The sequence below is a fragment of the Anser brachyrhynchus genome (genome assembly GCF_964034855.1).
Source record: "Anser brachyrhynchus genome assembly, chromosome: 18".
Lineage (NCBI taxonomy): Eukaryota > Metazoa > Chordata > Aves > Anseriformes > Anatidae > Anser > Anser brachyrhynchus.
Genome location: NC_137711.1, coordinates 8,923,058 through 8,939,090, shown reverse-complemented (window position 1 = coordinate 8,939,090; position 16,033 = coordinate 8,923,058). Strand labels below are relative to the sequence as shown.

The window sequence follows — 16,033 nt, the reverse complement described above, 5'->3', positions numbered from 1 at the left end:
CCAAAATGCTGCTCAGTTTGCTCTGTATGGGACAGAACTGCTGAGGCTGCATCACTTGCAGCTCTCGAGCCTGGTGCCAGCATACAGAATTCCCTCTTTACAGCTTTTCCATTTTGCGTGCCAAGTATCCAGCTCCTCAGTCTGTTATAAATCTTCCCTAATTCTGTAATTGCTTTGGTAGTGATTATAGGCAGACTCTTGTTGATCCTTCTGTGGTTTTCCTTTATCCACATTTTCTGTGGGCTTTTTTTATTGTTGTTGATTCTTTTTTCCAGTTCCTTTTCTCCCTTTTTCCAGTTCTAGCAGGCCCCATGGCTCCAGTCCAGTGTCTTCCCTCCAAGCGACAGGCAGAGCCCCTCTACATCTGGGTCTGCCTTTCCAGTACGAGCCTTCGGGGGAAGGGGCACCTTGTGCCTCTCCTATGCTCACAAATACGGGAAGCAAACATGTAAGTTCATGCTTTTAAGAACATGCTCTGAATCAAACTGGGAGCTGCATTCAGCGATGGATTTAGAAGTTGTGGCACGCAGACAATTAAGCATAGCTTTAAGCATGATTGTACCGTTCTCTAAATACCCGTGGATATCTCTCAACATAAGCAGTTACAGCAACAGCAAAGTGGTTGGGCCTGGCTTGAGCTTGGCACACATTCAGGCTGCAGGCAGGTCGGCTGCTGCTCCGAGGACAGGTTGGAGTAGGCAATGCCCTGCAATGGTCTCTGCCCTGCAGCAGATTCGTCCCATGCTTGCTTCAGCACAGCAGGACCAGCAAACCTCACTATTCAAAACCCTAGCACTCCTTTTCTCCCTCTCCGGGGATGTAGGCTCACTTGAGTAAAATACATTTGCGTAAACATACCCGATAATCCAGCCTGACCAAGTGCAGGCATTGTGGTGAGCCCCTGCCCTGGTTCATGTGTGATGCTTTGATAAAAATCAGTGATATTCTCACTTGGTGGCAAGATCCAGATCTCTTGTGAACGCGGTTGATGCAAAGCTACGGTTCCTGCTTCGTTCCTGTAGTTTCAGCGAGAACTCGGACCATAAAAGCCATAAAGCTGGGTTGTACATTTGTGGAAAATGGATTAAGCTTTGAGGGGTTTGAGAGTTTGACTTTGACCTGTTTTTGTTTTTCAAACTTCCAGCTTGTTTCAGAAGTGCTCAGCTGGCATTTCTGAAAGCAGCTGAGGGATTTCAGTGGTTATTAAGGGGGATATTCCTGTAGGTCAGCTCAGGAAGCACTTCCAGGAGTTTTATTTTCAGAGGTGGATGCTATTAAGGATGGGAAAATTCTTATGTCCTCTCATTAGGCTACCAGGGACTTTGTTCTACTGTATGGGCAGTGACTTTTGCCTTTTTTTGTCTGTTAGTATATCCTTCGGCTTTAATTTCAGCCTGAAGTATCCCCTTCCCTACCCATGGGAGAGGCTGTTCTGTGAAAACGTCCATCTGATGTACCTCGTGGTTGAGCAGATGTTATCTTACTTGGTAATGAAATTCTGCCTTGAGTAATTGGACATTCTTCCTGGTTCCTCATAATTAAGGCAGGAGAAAAGAACAAAACCTGCTGATTTGATATGAGTAATTGCTTCATTAAGTTATTTGCTTCCCCGCCGTAACCATCAGCCCGAAGACGAGAACAGCGTGGCCATCAGACCATATATGCCTATACCGTAACGCTGCGGGTCTTGGTGCTGCCTCGTCAGATGGAATCACAGGCAGAGGAGTTGGGAAACACAGTGCTAAATTATTTACCTCTTAACCATATGCACTTAAAACCGCAGAGAGTCTGGCTGTTGTTAGCTGTGCTGTGTCCCAACCAAGTGAATCAGTCCCTGGAAAAAGCAGAGGGCTAATGTGTGAGGCTTTAGATCAACACAGCTGCCTTGCCTCCTGTATCTGAGCACTGTGAGTTGATGTTTAGAAGCTGAACATCTGTGTCCTGCTGTGGAGCAGGCAAAAAGCTACGTGAAATCCTGGTCAGTGCTGGGAAGAAAGTGGCTCAGAACTGAAACGTGGCAACGTCGTAGCTGTGGCTCTCGGTGACGGTGTATGGCGCTGCTGTCATTTAGTTTTCTGGCTTGTATTTGTGTTTGGATGCACACGGAGCTGGTGGTGATCACGCTGTACCAGGTGTCACTGGGCAGGTAACTGGGCCTTGTTCATTTCTTCAGTCACACGGGTTTAGCTGAAACCTCAGCCATAACTTTAAGTAGGAGATTCTGGGTCCCCACGGACCTGAGCTCCTCTCAGGCACATGTGGCTGCCCCCTCTCTGTGATGCTGTTGCTCCTGAGTAGCAAGTCACCCCAAATGCACTTAATAAATCTTTTTATTTCCTTATTGCAGCCTTGAGAGCTGGCTTCTGAATGGGAGCAGGCGCAGGATTTGTGTGCGCCTGCTTGGGGCTCAGAGGCTCCTTGGCTGGGAAGTCTCTGAGTTACCCCAGGTGTGGGGCAAGCAGGCGAGGCAGTTCCAGGTCGCTGCCAGTCAGTCCCCAAGACCTCTGCGTGCTGTGCTCTGCAAAGCCCGTATTTTCCAGGAATGCTATCAGAAACTGATTGTGCAGCTGATTTCTATCTCCTTGAGGATCTGGGAAGGTATGTTTTTGTAAGAGACCAGCTCGGAGCTGACAGTCCCAATATTCCTGCAGCTGCACATCTAGGTAGTAATGAGCTAGCCCAGAGCTGTAATTCCTGCCTTGACAACCTTTTTTTCAGAGCCATTAGAAATAAAAATCTGTTTTCAGTTTTTTTGAAGTAAATGGGGATAATGATGAACTTAAATAACCGGGGCATTGTAAGGATTAACTAACTGCTGCACAACCAGTGCTTTGTATGAGCGAATGCTCCTTTAGGGCTGCGGGGAAAAAGGAAGAGCAATCAGAGATGCCACAATATTTCAATCTCCTCGAGGCAGTGGCGGAAAGGAGGGCAGATCCTGCCAGTGCTGCAAGTGACTGGCACGGGTTGCTTGGCTCTTGTCCTTGCATCTCACAAGCATCGTGCTGTCCTGGGCGCCAACAGGGGAGGTTGTGTGCTGCAGGTTGTGCAGAGCAGGGACTGAGCTTTGCCTCCAGCACGGCTCCCAGTGGCCAGCCCCCTGGCACAGGGCTCTTCTGGCTGCCTGGAAGGCCAGCAGTCAGCTGCCTGGCCTGGTTTTTTGTTTTTTTTTTTGCTGATTTGGTGCATCTGGGCTGCTGGACTTTGCAAAGTACATGGTGTGAGTCAGGCCCTGCTCATGCAGCAGCACCCAAAGCAGCCTCTCCTGCCTGTCTCTCTCTGCTGGAAGCTCCAAGGTCTCATCTGTGTGGTCCCCTTCCCCTCTCGTTTCCTTGCTCTCCACTCTGAAGGCTCTCTGAGCTCAGTTTCATATGGCTTTTAGGTGAGCGGCAGCAGTGACAAGGCTTGGTTTGGCAGCTGCCTGCCTGTGCTGGGGAGGCTGGGTTGTTGGCAGAGAGCGGGCTGGAAAATTTTTGCATCCTCTCTTGCAGCCACGAAAGAGCAATTGGTCAGGGGAATGTTGCTCTGAGGATCATATGTAAAACAAACAGAGCTGGAGAAGATGTGGGTGGCTTACAGCCCGGACACCTGAGTTTCCACTTCTAAATCACTCGGAGATACTGTTCCCCAAAGAGGAGGCTGAGGCCTACCCTGTGCTCACCAGCGGGTCTTTGCAGCGTAAATTCTGGCTTCTCCTCCTTGCTAGTCACCCAGGGAGCTCTGCTCCTTGCTGTAACAGTGACTTGTGCCTACCAGGCAATGCCTGCAAGCCCCAGGGCAGCACTGAGTAATGCTCAGCCTCCCCCCGCCCTGGGAAAACTCAACTTCTCTTCCCTTTTGCAAGCTGAGAAACTTGGTCAGAGAGGTTGAATGAGTCAGTTGGAGAGATGCATTTATGCAGCTCAGCATACTGAACTGTCTAGCTTTATGCCAGTCCATGAGATTTTCTTATTTTTTTTCCCCCAGATCCCCTCCCCTTCCTCCTTTCTGTGCTCCCCTCCTCACTGCGCCATGCATTACTTGGTGCTGTTGCCTCCCCCGGTTTCTCCCTCACCTTGACCCTTTCCTGAGCCTCTGGCTCCCTGCCCCAGCCCACCACACGTAGCTGGCAGTGCTTGTCTCTCGCTCCTCTGATCGCTGCACGATGTTTAGCTTGGGAGATTGCATATCTCAGTGCAGGACCCCCACGTGCTGGGGAACGTGCTCGCCTGGAGGATGCTACTGGGGGAGAGACAGCACATACTGCTCACAGAAAATGCCTCTCATGCCTCTCATGGAGCTACAATGTGTGTGATGCACACTAAGCCATGGATTAGCAGGGTTGGAGGGCATCACAGCTGGGTTCATGAGCAGCAGGGGGTGCAGGCAGTGCTCAGGTGAGCCCTCCTGTGCTCACGCCTCAAGAAAATCAATGCCATGTGCATGGAGTTGGGCATGGCTGGGCAGGGATGAGTGAGGTTGGTGCAGCCTCCAGCAGCTGCTGCCAGCTCTGCACCTCCAGCAGCGCCGTGTTGGTGCAGGGTGGGTTCTGCAGAGGGGGTTTCTGCAGGAGCAGGGTGAGGGATAGGTGCAGGGGGCTTGGTGGTGTCTGCTGTGCTGCAGCTGGGCTGAGCCTGCAGCCTGAATCCCTTGCTTTCATGAGCAGTAAATTTCCTCACTGATCTTACCAAACTCAAAAAAAAAAAGCTATAAATGACTTACCTACTCGAAGCCTGTGGGCTCTGCATTGTATTAAACATTAACCTGCCCTTCTGAGCCGAAGTGCTGACTCTCTTGGTAATTCCGAGGCCTGGGTAGCCAAATAAAAGGATCCTTTGTCAGCCGATATTTCAGAGAAATCCCTTCGGCCATTTTCTGTCTCATCGTGTTTGTTTGGCCCCGCGGTGGAAAGCCTGCTGCACAATTTGCTGTTTGTATTTGTGCAGTCAAGCCGATCGGATGGCTGTACCCCAGCCGTGGCTCGACATGCTGGTCACCGGCAGCCCTGCAGAGGCACAGGCACACGTTGCACAAAATCACACGCACGTGTAACCGTATGCTTCAGTGCACCCCTGCACGTGCAATCACACAATCAGGCGCACACGCACATACACCCATGTGCAAGAGGAGCTGAAAATTCTTTTGACATTCTGTAAAACGTACCCCCACGAGCACAGGGTATGAAAAGTCGCCATGCCCATGGGAGAGATGCAGGCAGGAGCAGAGCAGCGCTCGGGAGTGGGTTCTGCCCCTGACTTTGCCCTTGCTTGGTGTGCGAGGTGGGGCAAGCCATTGTGCTATTGTTTCTCCTCCATGGATTGTGACTAATGATTTCAAAAGAACTTGTGGAAAGGGTAATATATTGTTACTATGGGCTTAGAGATATGTTTGCTTAAGTAACAAAGGCTTTGGTGGTTCGAAAGTTTTTGTGATGACAGAACTCTGTGAAAATCTCCCTGCTGGGACCGCAGTGCTGCAGTAATTCAACGTGGCCATGCAGCAGCGGTAGGGTTGCTGCTGCTGGCACCCCAGGAACGTGTGGGTGCTCCTGAGCTGTTTCGCTGCAAAGCCTGTGTGCTCAGCGCTGGCTGCCCCAGCAATTTCAGCTGGTCTTCAAATTTCATTTTAAATGACCAAGAGAGGTTCAGACCTTTTTTTTTTTTTTTTTCATATCTATTATAGAGGTGATAGTCTGTGGCTGAGAAATGGTAACAAATACAGATGGGACTGTAACCTCGCAAACCATCCACTGTTTCTCTGTCCCTGAGGATGCCAGCATTAGGGCTGGGGTTCAAAATGGTTCTTCTACTATGGAGAAGTCCAAAACTACAAAAAAAAAAAAAAGAAAGGGGGAGCAGACCAAAACCCTCTTCGTAGCAACCCCTGCCTTTTAGCTGGTGGAAGCGTCTCACGTGGCCGGGACTCAGGCTCCGCACCTCTGTGGGTGGCTCATCTCCCAGGCAGGGGAAATCTTTGCCGTGATCAGCCCCATCCCTCTTCCTGCACTTCAGTGTGCCTTTAGTCATCGCTAGCCTTAATTTGCTGCTCCTTCCTGTCTGTGTTAATAAGGCCCCCGGCTTTACTGCGTTTGTGCCGCTAATTGTCCAACAGGCGTTTCACCAGGGACCGATCCGGAGCACGCCTGCTCTCCCCGCAGCCCCGCGTGCTGAGGCACAGGAGGAATTTCACGTGGAGCCTCCCCTTCCCCGAATAATAGCAGGGGAAGGTGGGGGGGATGCCAGATCCCCGTGCATTGGGAAGCCAGTTATTTGATCCGGGGCTCGTGCGGAGCTCTCCCCATGGCGTGAGCCCGCAGGAGCCTCTCACTCCACTTGCAGCCCTGAATGAGCCCTTTAGGCCTGGGCTCAGCCAGCGGAGAGGTGTTTGTGCTGCCGGGCCGCTCGTGCACTTTGAGCTGGGAACTGCCAGGCTTGAGAGCAGCGCTGACCTGAGCTGTTTTGGCAGCCGAGGGCCGAGTCAAAGCTGTGGGGTGTGCCGGGCTGGAGGCATGAAATTCCCTTTCTTCTCCCACTGCCACGCCGACCGACTGCACCGCGCTTTCCAGGGCTGGCTGTCGGCAGCGGTAACCCACAGATCCCCTTTGTTTTCCAAGGCGATAACGTGGAGCCGCCTGGGAGGCTGAGCCTTGCTCTACCCCTGCCGGTGCCGGGAGAGTTGGAACAGCCCATAACCGAGTGCGTGATTAGGAAAGGTGTGCGCTAATTAATGGGAGCGCTGGGCTGCCCCTCGGCTGCAGCCGCACGCGTGGATGCGGTGGCGGCGTGCGCGTCTCCTCCCCGTCCCTGCCTGCGCGAACAAAAGGACTGAGCCCGTGGCACAGCACCCCGGGGACAGCTGGCGGAGCCGTCCCGGCGCTGGCTGTCCTTCTTATGAGCAGCTCGAAGGAACAGCATGAGGAAATCTTCGTATTCAGGTGAGCAAGCGGCCGCCCCGCTGCGCCTCTCTCCTCTCGGCTCTCTCCCTGTGGGTCTGTACTGGGAAAAGAAGAAAGTTTAAAAACTGAAGTATAACTTGCCCGAGCCCCTCTCCTTCCAAGTGGCTCTGTACTGGAGAAAGGGGCTTGCTTTGCTGTGTATAAACAAACCTTGTTGATGAGTAGAAAAGGCTTAAAAAGCAAAACAAATCCAGGGAAGCAGCTTGTGCGAGCCAAAACCCAGCTGTTGTGGCACGGAGCTTGTTGTTCAGAAGGCACCTGGGTCAGTACAAGGCTGGCTCCTGTGCCGAGTGGCAGCCTGAAATTAAAACGGGACAGTGCCATTGCTTGTGACACCAGCCGCAGGGCTGGCAGGGCTCCCGGCTGCCCCACGCAGAATAACTGGGACCCCCAGCCACCACGGGATTCTCCCTCCTCCTCCTCACCCCAGCTTTGCCGTTTTGCCCTGCCAGGTGAGGGCTCTGTGCCCTTGGCTTCCTGAGGCTCACTCAGGCTCCTTCCTCCCCAGCTGACCTGGGTGCGAGCAGCCACGGCTGCCAGCTTTTTCTCTGAGCTCTCTGTGAAGCCTTGCCAGCAGCCCCGAGAGGTGGCTGGTGCATGACAGCACGGACGTGTGCCCTGTAACAGGTCCGTGGCTCGCCCTGTGCGGCTCGGTGCCCTCTGGCAGCTCTGCCGGGCGCAGGATTTGGCTCTGCAGCTCACTTCTGTTCAGCTCCGGCTTCCAGCCCATGACTCTGCTCTGCAAGCCCCGTTCTGCCCTGGCTTCACCCTGTCTGATTCAGGAACACGGTGTCATCGTGCTGGCCTCCGTCCTGAGTCACGCATCTGGGCCGTTGCTGCGTGGCGGTCACCGGAGCCACGTAACAGCCCGCGGGACTCAGGGGAGCTGGTGGCTGTGCTCACAAACCCCCATGTGATGCTGCTGCCTGGTCGTTACAGTCAGTAGCATTTCCCCGCGGTATATTTCTCTTACCCAAGCGGCTGAATGGACTGCCAGGGAGGTTTTCTTAGGGCGTTTGTGCCGGGAACCAGGGGAAGGGCTAAGAATGGTTATTAACATGTTGTAATAGATTAAAGCTGGTGTTAATGATGACGAGTTGCACCTAGGGAAAGCTGTTGTTTGTACAGGCCTCCTGAGGTGCTCACAGTGGCTGAAGAGGCCCTGGAGCAGACAGGAGCAGTGCAGGACCAGGCGTGGGGATAGCTGGGGGGCTGAAGAAAAAGCTGTTGGTGTTGTGACCTGAAATTAAGGCTTCTCACGGATGGAGCTGTGTGTTCCTTAATTGCTTTGTTTGCTTTGGGCTAATTGTGCTGGAGTGAAGCTGTGGCACCACAAAGCCCCTGAGATAATCGTGTCTCTGCTCAGTGTCCAAATCCATGTTAGCTTGGTGTTGCAATGAAGATCAACTGACATCTGGTCAGTACCTTTAATTCAGAAAGGGACTGCAATCGTATTTTGGAAACACTGCTTGCCTGGAGTTTTGATTTGGTACGTGGCAGCTATTTACAGAAAAAAGGAAGGGAAGAGTTGCACTAACCAGTTAAAACAACAGCACAATTACGCCGTGACCACCCCTAAAGCACAGGCAGCTCTTGTAAGCAGCTCTGATGTGTATGTTGCAAAGGCTCTGCTTCTGGTCGTGCAATTCCTCGTTGTGCTGAGCTGGGGCCTTACCTCCCCTGGCTCACAGGGAAGGAAGGCACTCGGTGAGTCACCCGCTGCGCCACAGAGGCCTTTGGAGAGCTGCCACCTGCGTGCCAGGCAGAGCCAGCCCTCCTTATCCCGTAAATCTGATGGCTTTACAAATCGGGGAGCAGCAGCGGTGACTTGCTTTGGGGAAATTCATTTGCAATCCAAGAGACAAGTAAGAGGGTAGAGAGAGCTGCAGAGCCTCCGGGCTTTCTACGGATGGAGAAAGCAGGGAGATGACAGACGAGCAAGTTCTCAGTACAAAGCCTCACTTCTCAAACACCGTGCTGGCAGCCTTGACAGCCTGGAAACTCATTGCCTTGCTGAGAAACTGCCCTAAAGTTGGGACAAAGAAACAATTAACTCCCTCCACCCCTTTTTGAGGTTAGGGAGCATCCCTTCCTTGCCTCTTCCATATATTCTGAATTTATATGGTGGACCAGCTCCCAGTGAACCGAACCAGAAGATTTCACGACTTCGTGGGGCTGAAGCTCCAGCCCTGTCGTCCTCTGTTAACACAGCAACACTTTGTGGTGTGCTCCGTGAGCAGGCTGTTCCCCACCCCAGCCGAGGTTTACCTTTGCTGAAGACCTTCAGGGGAAATCATTACCCATCTGCTACAACTCTTGAGCACATGCCATATAGGTGCGGTTGGGATAGCGCTCGCCTTCGGATGCTTTACCTCTTACTGATAACGAGAGGTTCAGACCTTTGTGCTGTAGCTGCAGGCGCTGGAGCTCAGCCCACAGCTCTTTTCTGGAACTTCCTGGCAAGAGGAGAGAAGAGGGCAAAAAAGGGATTTTACACAGCAAGTTAGAAATGAGCAATAACCACTGCTGAAGCCAACTCCTAAATGTTTGCTTTAGGGATGTCTATTATTTCAGATGCTTGAGGAAAGGAGAGTTTCTTCTGAGTTATTTTAGTTGTCCTGAAATATTATTTTTAAAGGGTTTTTGGATTCTCATTTTCCATTACTCAAGCACAGTTGCATTGCCAAAGAAGCAACAGACAGGATTCATGACAAATGCCACAGTATTTTATAGGCATTTCGAGGATGATGCAAACTGTTTTAGCCAAAGACTGCTTACAGTTTCAGGTTTGTAAGTTGGCATATGCTGAAATAAGGGTTGCACTAGTTGCAGTAGCTGCAGAACTTCCATATGTGACCCACCCTTACCTTAACTATCAAGTCCTAATTTATTGGTAAGGCAGGTATTTAGAAATAACTGCTTGTGTATGAGCTAAGGTTATAGGGAAAAATGCAGAAGTAACAGAGGGAACTGACCTGATGGTTGCATTAGAATTTGGGAATTTTTTTCCCCTCATCATGACTCAAACAGATTCCCTATAAAACATGGACAATAGGATATCAGGCAAACTAGGGTGGTTGGCATTAGCTAGACTGGGACGTGCTGTGGAAAGAGTTCCATCGTCCCTCGGGATGGTTTTTAGTGTCTTAGGGCCCTCCCCTTTAGTGCAGCCCTGTTGTGTTGCCTTGGTGCTGATACCACCTGGCGTTCTGTAGGTGCTGACTGCCTGCAGCTCTGGTCCAAGTCAGCAGCTGGGACGGGTGTTAGGAGGGCAGGTCAGGATTGTGATCCACCAAACACTTCCCTGCTCGTGCTGGGGTATGTGCACCCAGTGCCGGAAGGCGAGGGACTGAAGATGAGGCCCTGATAAATCTGCTTTACGATATGGCTGAAGATAGCAAACAGCTGCGGTGCCCTTCCAGGGACACGTGGGTGACCTTGAGCTCCAACTAAAAGCGCCCGATGCCAGCTGCTCGGTGCCTGCTGCCAGAGCCACGTCCTCAAAGCACCGGGCGGCCGCCTCCAGGCAAGCGCAGCTCTCGGTGGGGATGGGAGCGCTGCAGAGCGCAGCAGCGGGGATGGCCCAGGGATGTGCAGTGCAGCAAGAGATCATCTGGCAGGAAATGCAGGAGCTCTCCAAAGCGCGGTGAAGGGCAGTGGGTAGGCTTTCCCCCCCCAGAAGCAAGCATCAGGGGTTGTGGCTGGGCAGGCGCCTGCTGAGAGGGTCCCGAGTACAGCTGAGATGGCTGGGAAAATTCGAGAGGGAATCTTTTCCAGGCTGACACTGCACGTGAGAGGCCCGGTGTAATTCCCCCCGTGGCTTTTAACCTCGCTGTCATAAAAGCTGCTAGGTGTGGCAGAGATGACACGGGGCTTGCAGAGCCCCATTGTTCTCTCCTGAACCGGACCCGGTGTACTCAGAGCCAAGTGGCATTTTGTTTGTTTAAGCCATGGAAAAATGAGCGAGGTTGTTCAGGTTGATTTTTTTTTTGTAGTTCCTTGATCGAGCTGTAGTATCAAGGAAAAAAAAAATAGAGCTTGGATCCAACAAAAACATCGATATAATTTGAATTGTCATTTTTTAACAGAAACTTTCAATATTTTGTTTTGAAATACGTAAAAAGCCATTTCCTTGAGCTCAAACTCACAGATAGCTCTTAGTCTCCAAAAGCTGCGTTGCTGGGCCAACAAGCTATCATAAATAAATGACTGCACTGGGGATTTGCCATCAGCCAGAGGAAGCTGCATCCTCAGTCTGCGGCCGTTCAAACCTATCGCTTGGAACCTGAATTCGGTGCAAGCAACGCCTCTGCCAGGTCAGCTGAACGAGCTGTCCTCTCGCACCATTTCCACTTGTTATCCCTGGATGAAACAAAGCTGCCTTGTGCCCGATGCACTGAAGCACATTCCTGGTGCGTCTGCTGCAAGGAAGTGTTCAGCCTCTGCGTATCGAGACCGAAGCACTTTGCAGTTTTTCAGCAGGGAACTGGTGAAGGAGCAGGCACTGCTGTCACTGACCCATCTGCGTAGCGCTTGTGCAAATACCCTGCAGTGAGGGAAATGCATCAGCCTTTGGGAAGGCTTCTGCAGAACAGCAGGAGCAACAAAAATCCCCTGCACCCAGAAAACGGGCAGAGCAGTGAAGCCCAAGCTGGTTTCTTGCCTTTTCCTCCAGTAGCAGAGCCGAAGCACTTGTCAAGTCAATGCAAATGCTGGAAACCTGAAGGGGCAGGAGGAAAGCTGGGAGAGGATGGGATGATGGCACCGGCAGTGCCACCATGGGGTGAACTTCCCCGGGAGTGCCAGTCCTAACATCACGGTCAAAACTTAAGGCTTTACATGTTGTGTATTACTGGGTTTTGTGTGGGCATTGTGATACCTTGTGTTACTGACGTAACAGGAAGGAAAATAAGGACTACAAAATGAACTTTATTGATAATCCAAGAATAGCAGGAGGCTGGTGCACAAAGGGCTTTGTATCTTGTTTTCAGGATGCTGAAAGGTCTACAGGTTGGCTTGGTCAGCTGCGTGGACTTAAAAGAAGCCATAAGTCAGATCTGTGTGAAAGCTGGCTGATACCAAATGTCCACGGCCCCCTATTCTTGCTTTAAATCCCCAAACAAAAGAGAAAACAGGCACGATCCAGTTTCTGTATGGCAAACACTTGCTTATTGTTTTAGGAACTGCATCTCCAATTAGTCCATGCCTCACACTCACATTTTCCAACCAGTAAACAACAGCCTCGGTGCCTTGTCATGTTTACACGTTCTGCCTGGTGGGCTTTCTTCCCCAGCCCCCTTCATTTATTTATTTTTTTACTACTTGGTCTATCCCATCACGCCAGTTGCTGCTCTGTCCCTGCCTGAGCCACTTCCCTTCACTGTGTGATGGCTGGATGTGGCCTTTGACATCCCCGCTGGCTGCTGCCCCGGCGTTGTATGAGCTACGGCAGCATTCAGAGGCACCTGGAGAGAAGGGCTACCACCAGGCTGAGCGCTGCAGGGGTCTAGGGTGAAAATGCACGTCTCTTTCCATCCCCATGCCTCCAGATTTCTCAATAGCAGGTTTGCACTATGAGGTTAACGTCCAAAAACCTTTGAGTACTTTGATTATTTCTAAAATGGAGAAGGTATGCATTAGAGAATTAGATTTCCAATGTACCTGTCCTCCTCTTTTGTTAATAATGTTGGAATTTCCCCCAGAGTCCTACAAATTCTTGGTGTCTCCAAGGGGCAAAGCACCTTGGTGCTTGGACAGACCCTCAGCATCCTCTCAGCAGCCTTTGAGGCCTCACCGTGCCTTTCTGGGGCTCAGCAGATACGAGAGCTGCTGATGGCACCTGGCGTCCGTCCTGGGAAACTCACCTCTCTGCTTGCTTGCTGCAAAAAATGAAACGCAGATGTGGGATGTTCAATCACAAAGCACAATTGTTATATTGTACTCATATGCCGACAGAATATATTGCTGTAGGTGTCAACACGCCCTGTGTTGCAGTCATGTTTCTGATGGCTCGAGATGATTGACGCGGTGTTAGGAGAACGGTTCTCCAATGGCAGTGTCACACGGTGCTGGGGTGGCAGGATCAGCGTGACGGGTTGGGCTGGGTGCTCTGCCACTGCCAGGTTTGGCTGCGTGTACGGGCAGCGCTGGAGCTTTGCTTCAGGTAGCAAAACATCCCAACGACTGCTAGGAAAGTTCAGAGAAGCAGAGGAATCCAGCCTGTGAGAAAGCCACATAAGAAATGGTGACATGTAGAAAGAAGAAAGCTGTCTAGGGCTTGATGGGGTGAGAAACTGTTCTTGCAGAGTACCATTCATCATCTTCAGTGCTGCTCGGCATGAGCAAGGACAAGAAGTGCCATGTGCAATGAGGAAATGCTGCAGAGTAATTCCATGGAGAGCTCATGGCAAGCAGGTACACAAGTGACACGGAAACGGGGGCTAAAGACATTCCCTTCTTTCCTCCTGCACTTCCATCACTGTCGGCATGCTCCTGGACTTGCCCTTGGCCTGTGTGCAGCTCCTGCTCCCTTCCCTGCTGCTGACCAGTGCAGAAGTTGCACCTGGCCACAGCTCAAACTGGTGGAGGCTCAGTGTTGGCTCCCCTCTGCCCAGCCACTGCTTGCTGTGAGGCAGGGAAAGCCCTGAGGGAGCGGTGCTGCTCGTACCAGATAGTGAGCAGAGCTTTCTGCGTGGCGTTACCGTGCCTCCTACATGCCTCCTTTCAGCACGTGCCAGAGTGGTAAGGGCTTTTGCTGCTTAAGGCTAGAACCAGATCTGGGGCAAAGTCTGTGGAATAGCAGAGGACTTTGTACTGCAGTGGAGGGAAGTGTAGCTTGTGAAGCTTTAACATGTTAGATAGCCGTGCAGTCTCCACTTTCTTTTTCTAAGCTCCCTGGGACACGCGGGGGCAGGTGGGATCTGCCTGTCCGTAGGGGTGATGCTCACCAGCCCTGCCTCGTCCCTGGATGTGATACACCGTGCTCTGTGCCGGTGCTGAGACCCTGCTCTGCAGCTCCCAGCCTGATTCGAGAGCACAACAGTGATGAACAGAAGGCCCCCCTGAGCAGAAGGGGCTCACTGTGAAGTTATTGCTTGAGTGTTAGCACAGAGTTAGCATTGTGTTACTGCAGTCTGAAGCACAGTACAAGTTACCTCTGACCTGAGCTTTTCATTCTGGGGAGGGCAGCTTCAGATCTGCTGTCCAGAGCATGCAACTGTCCCTTCCTTCCCCTCCAACATGGCACTGCCTCCAAGGCTTACAGATGGGAGTTGAACTGGAGAGGCTGTTGCACGCTGCAACTAGCAGCAAAAGGGTTTTATTTTTCCCCCCCGCCGCCCCTTGTCCATGCCAGATGAGTATTATTTACAGGAAGCACTTTGTGCAGCTTGGAGGTTTGTTTAGAGAAGGAGTGTAGAGGGAGGAGTCAGTTAAAAGCATAATGGAAATAAAAAAGGTCGTGGTAATGCTCGAGAAAGTCCATAATTTCCTGGTGTGGGAGTTTTGCTATTCTGGGGACTGAGGGAACAGCAGAGCTCGGGCCCTGGTTCCCAGGGGGAGACGGCGTTCGGTGGGGTCAGTGAGCAGAGGAACCAGACCCGCCTTCCATGGGAAGAGATCAGATCCTGCTGTGGCTGTGGGGCTGAACCCAAATCAGCTGCTGGAGACACAGTGGGTCCCTGGTGCGGTGTCCTGTGCTCGGAGGGACCGGAGCCATGTCCCTTTGCAGGCTGCAGCAGCAGTGCTGGAGAAACCCTGAGCGTGCCCGCTTGGGGAGCAAGCTGGAGTCCTAATCTTCAAGAGCAGCCCCTGGGTGCGAGTTTATTTTTGCTGTTATCAAGGGAAATGGGGATTGCCTATAGCCTTATATAATGCACAGAATAAACAAAGGAAATGAGTACAAGATGCCCTCGGCAATTACAGCCAAGAGCTGTTGTTGAATGACTCAGCAGCCGAGTTGCAAGTGCCTGGACATGTACAGAGAAAAGTTGCTGAGAAAAATAACAGATCTTGGCGAGTTGCAAGTCAGGACAAAGGAGCTGCACGTGATAGACCATGGGAGGTTGCAGGGATTTATTCAAGTGAGTTTAAGGCCGATGAAAAGCTGTGAGTTAACACGGCTGGAGGCTTTGGTTTGCCTGCAGGAAGGCTACAGATGTGGGCATGAAGAGCATGCGCTCACATGAGGAGCAAGTGTCCTGCACCGGCTCGGCTGGGGGGAACACCCATCTTCTCTGGGGCTGGCATGCTCCGGGGCTGTCCGAGGGCTTTGCTTCCTAATATTTGATTGCCACTTTTCCCCTCCAAGATGACTTTCAATCTTTAAAATCAAAAGCAACTGTTTTTTAAAATCAGTGAGGCTGAAACACTATTCATTAACTTGGAGTTTGGAAATCTGATGTCGCTGCTGTTCCCGAAATGCTGCGGCTCTTCCCGTCCTCTGCTTTGCTTTGGGGAAGCTTTCTGACCTCCCTGATCTTCGGTGTCCTAACAATAAGGGGAGTCACGTGTGCTGTATTGCTTTTATCTGAGGTCAATTGCTAGAAGCACCAGGAAATCCTTAAAATCGGACCTTTGTTATGTGCTCTCACAGCCCTGTTTGCCGCATGAAGAGATTTTTCCCCTCTGGTGTCCTGCCTTCACGTGTTTAAGAGCGTGTTTTTATCAAATCGGGCATAACACAGAGATGTGAGTTTGAGTTGTGCCCAAGCTGTACCAAAACCACTGCCTCCTACCCTTTGATTTCAAATGCCTGTTTTTATATGTTTTCAGTGGGTAGGTTACAGCTCTGGGAAGTGTTGAGTATTTACTGAATAGATCGGACTTGCGCAGCCCGAAGGGCTAACATTGCTGTAGCTAATTGTCCTTTGACGTTAATTGTCATTCAGTTGCATCTGTAAACGTTTTCTCAAATTGCTGTACTGACACGTGAGGTGCTTTAGTTGGCAAGTGCCACATCTGAGCAGGGGAAGGCTGTTGGTGCTGCGCGGTCGTAAGGGGATGTCATGGCTTGGGTGGTCTCTCCCTTCCCCTTTGGCAGCTGCAACACGAGGCTGGGATTTATTTCCCAGAGCAGATTTTTTTGTCAGATAAACCTCT

The 16,033-nt window shown here is 51.5% G+C and overlaps 1 protein-coding gene and 1 long non-coding RNA gene across 5 annotated transcripts in view; one reads left to right on the top strand and one right to left on the bottom strand.

Moving 5' to 3' along the window:
• The first annotated feature begins 6,458 nt into the window (after positions 1–6,458).
• The window catches only part of SEPTIN9 (septin 9), a 129,509-nt gene continuing 119,934 nt past the window's right edge, over positions 6,459–16,033 (top strand). The window contains exon 1 of one of the 3 annotated variants that reach the window (XM_080560669.1): positions 6,459–6,913. In XM_080560669.1, coding sequence (XP_080416795.1) covers positions 6,892–6,913 — 22 coding nt within the window. In that variant the 5' untranslated portion in view covers positions 6,459–6,891. The remainder of the gene's footprint in view (positions 6,914–16,033) is intronic. The other 2 variants (XM_080560666.1, XM_080560670.1) reach the window with 2 other exon arrangements.
• Positions 6,845–14,234, bottom strand: LOC308179906. Of its 2 annotated transcripts, none has more exons than XR_013940676.1 (3): positions 7,908–14,234; positions 7,085–7,707; positions 6,845–6,974 (listed from the first exon to the last, which is right to left on the bottom strand). It is a non-coding gene; the product is annotated as an uncharacterized lncRNA (long non-coding RNA). The 2 variants fall into 2 exon arrangements; XR_013940677.1 differs by lacking the exon at positions 7,908–14,234 and having other exon boundaries at positions 7,085–7,232; positions 7,360–7,887.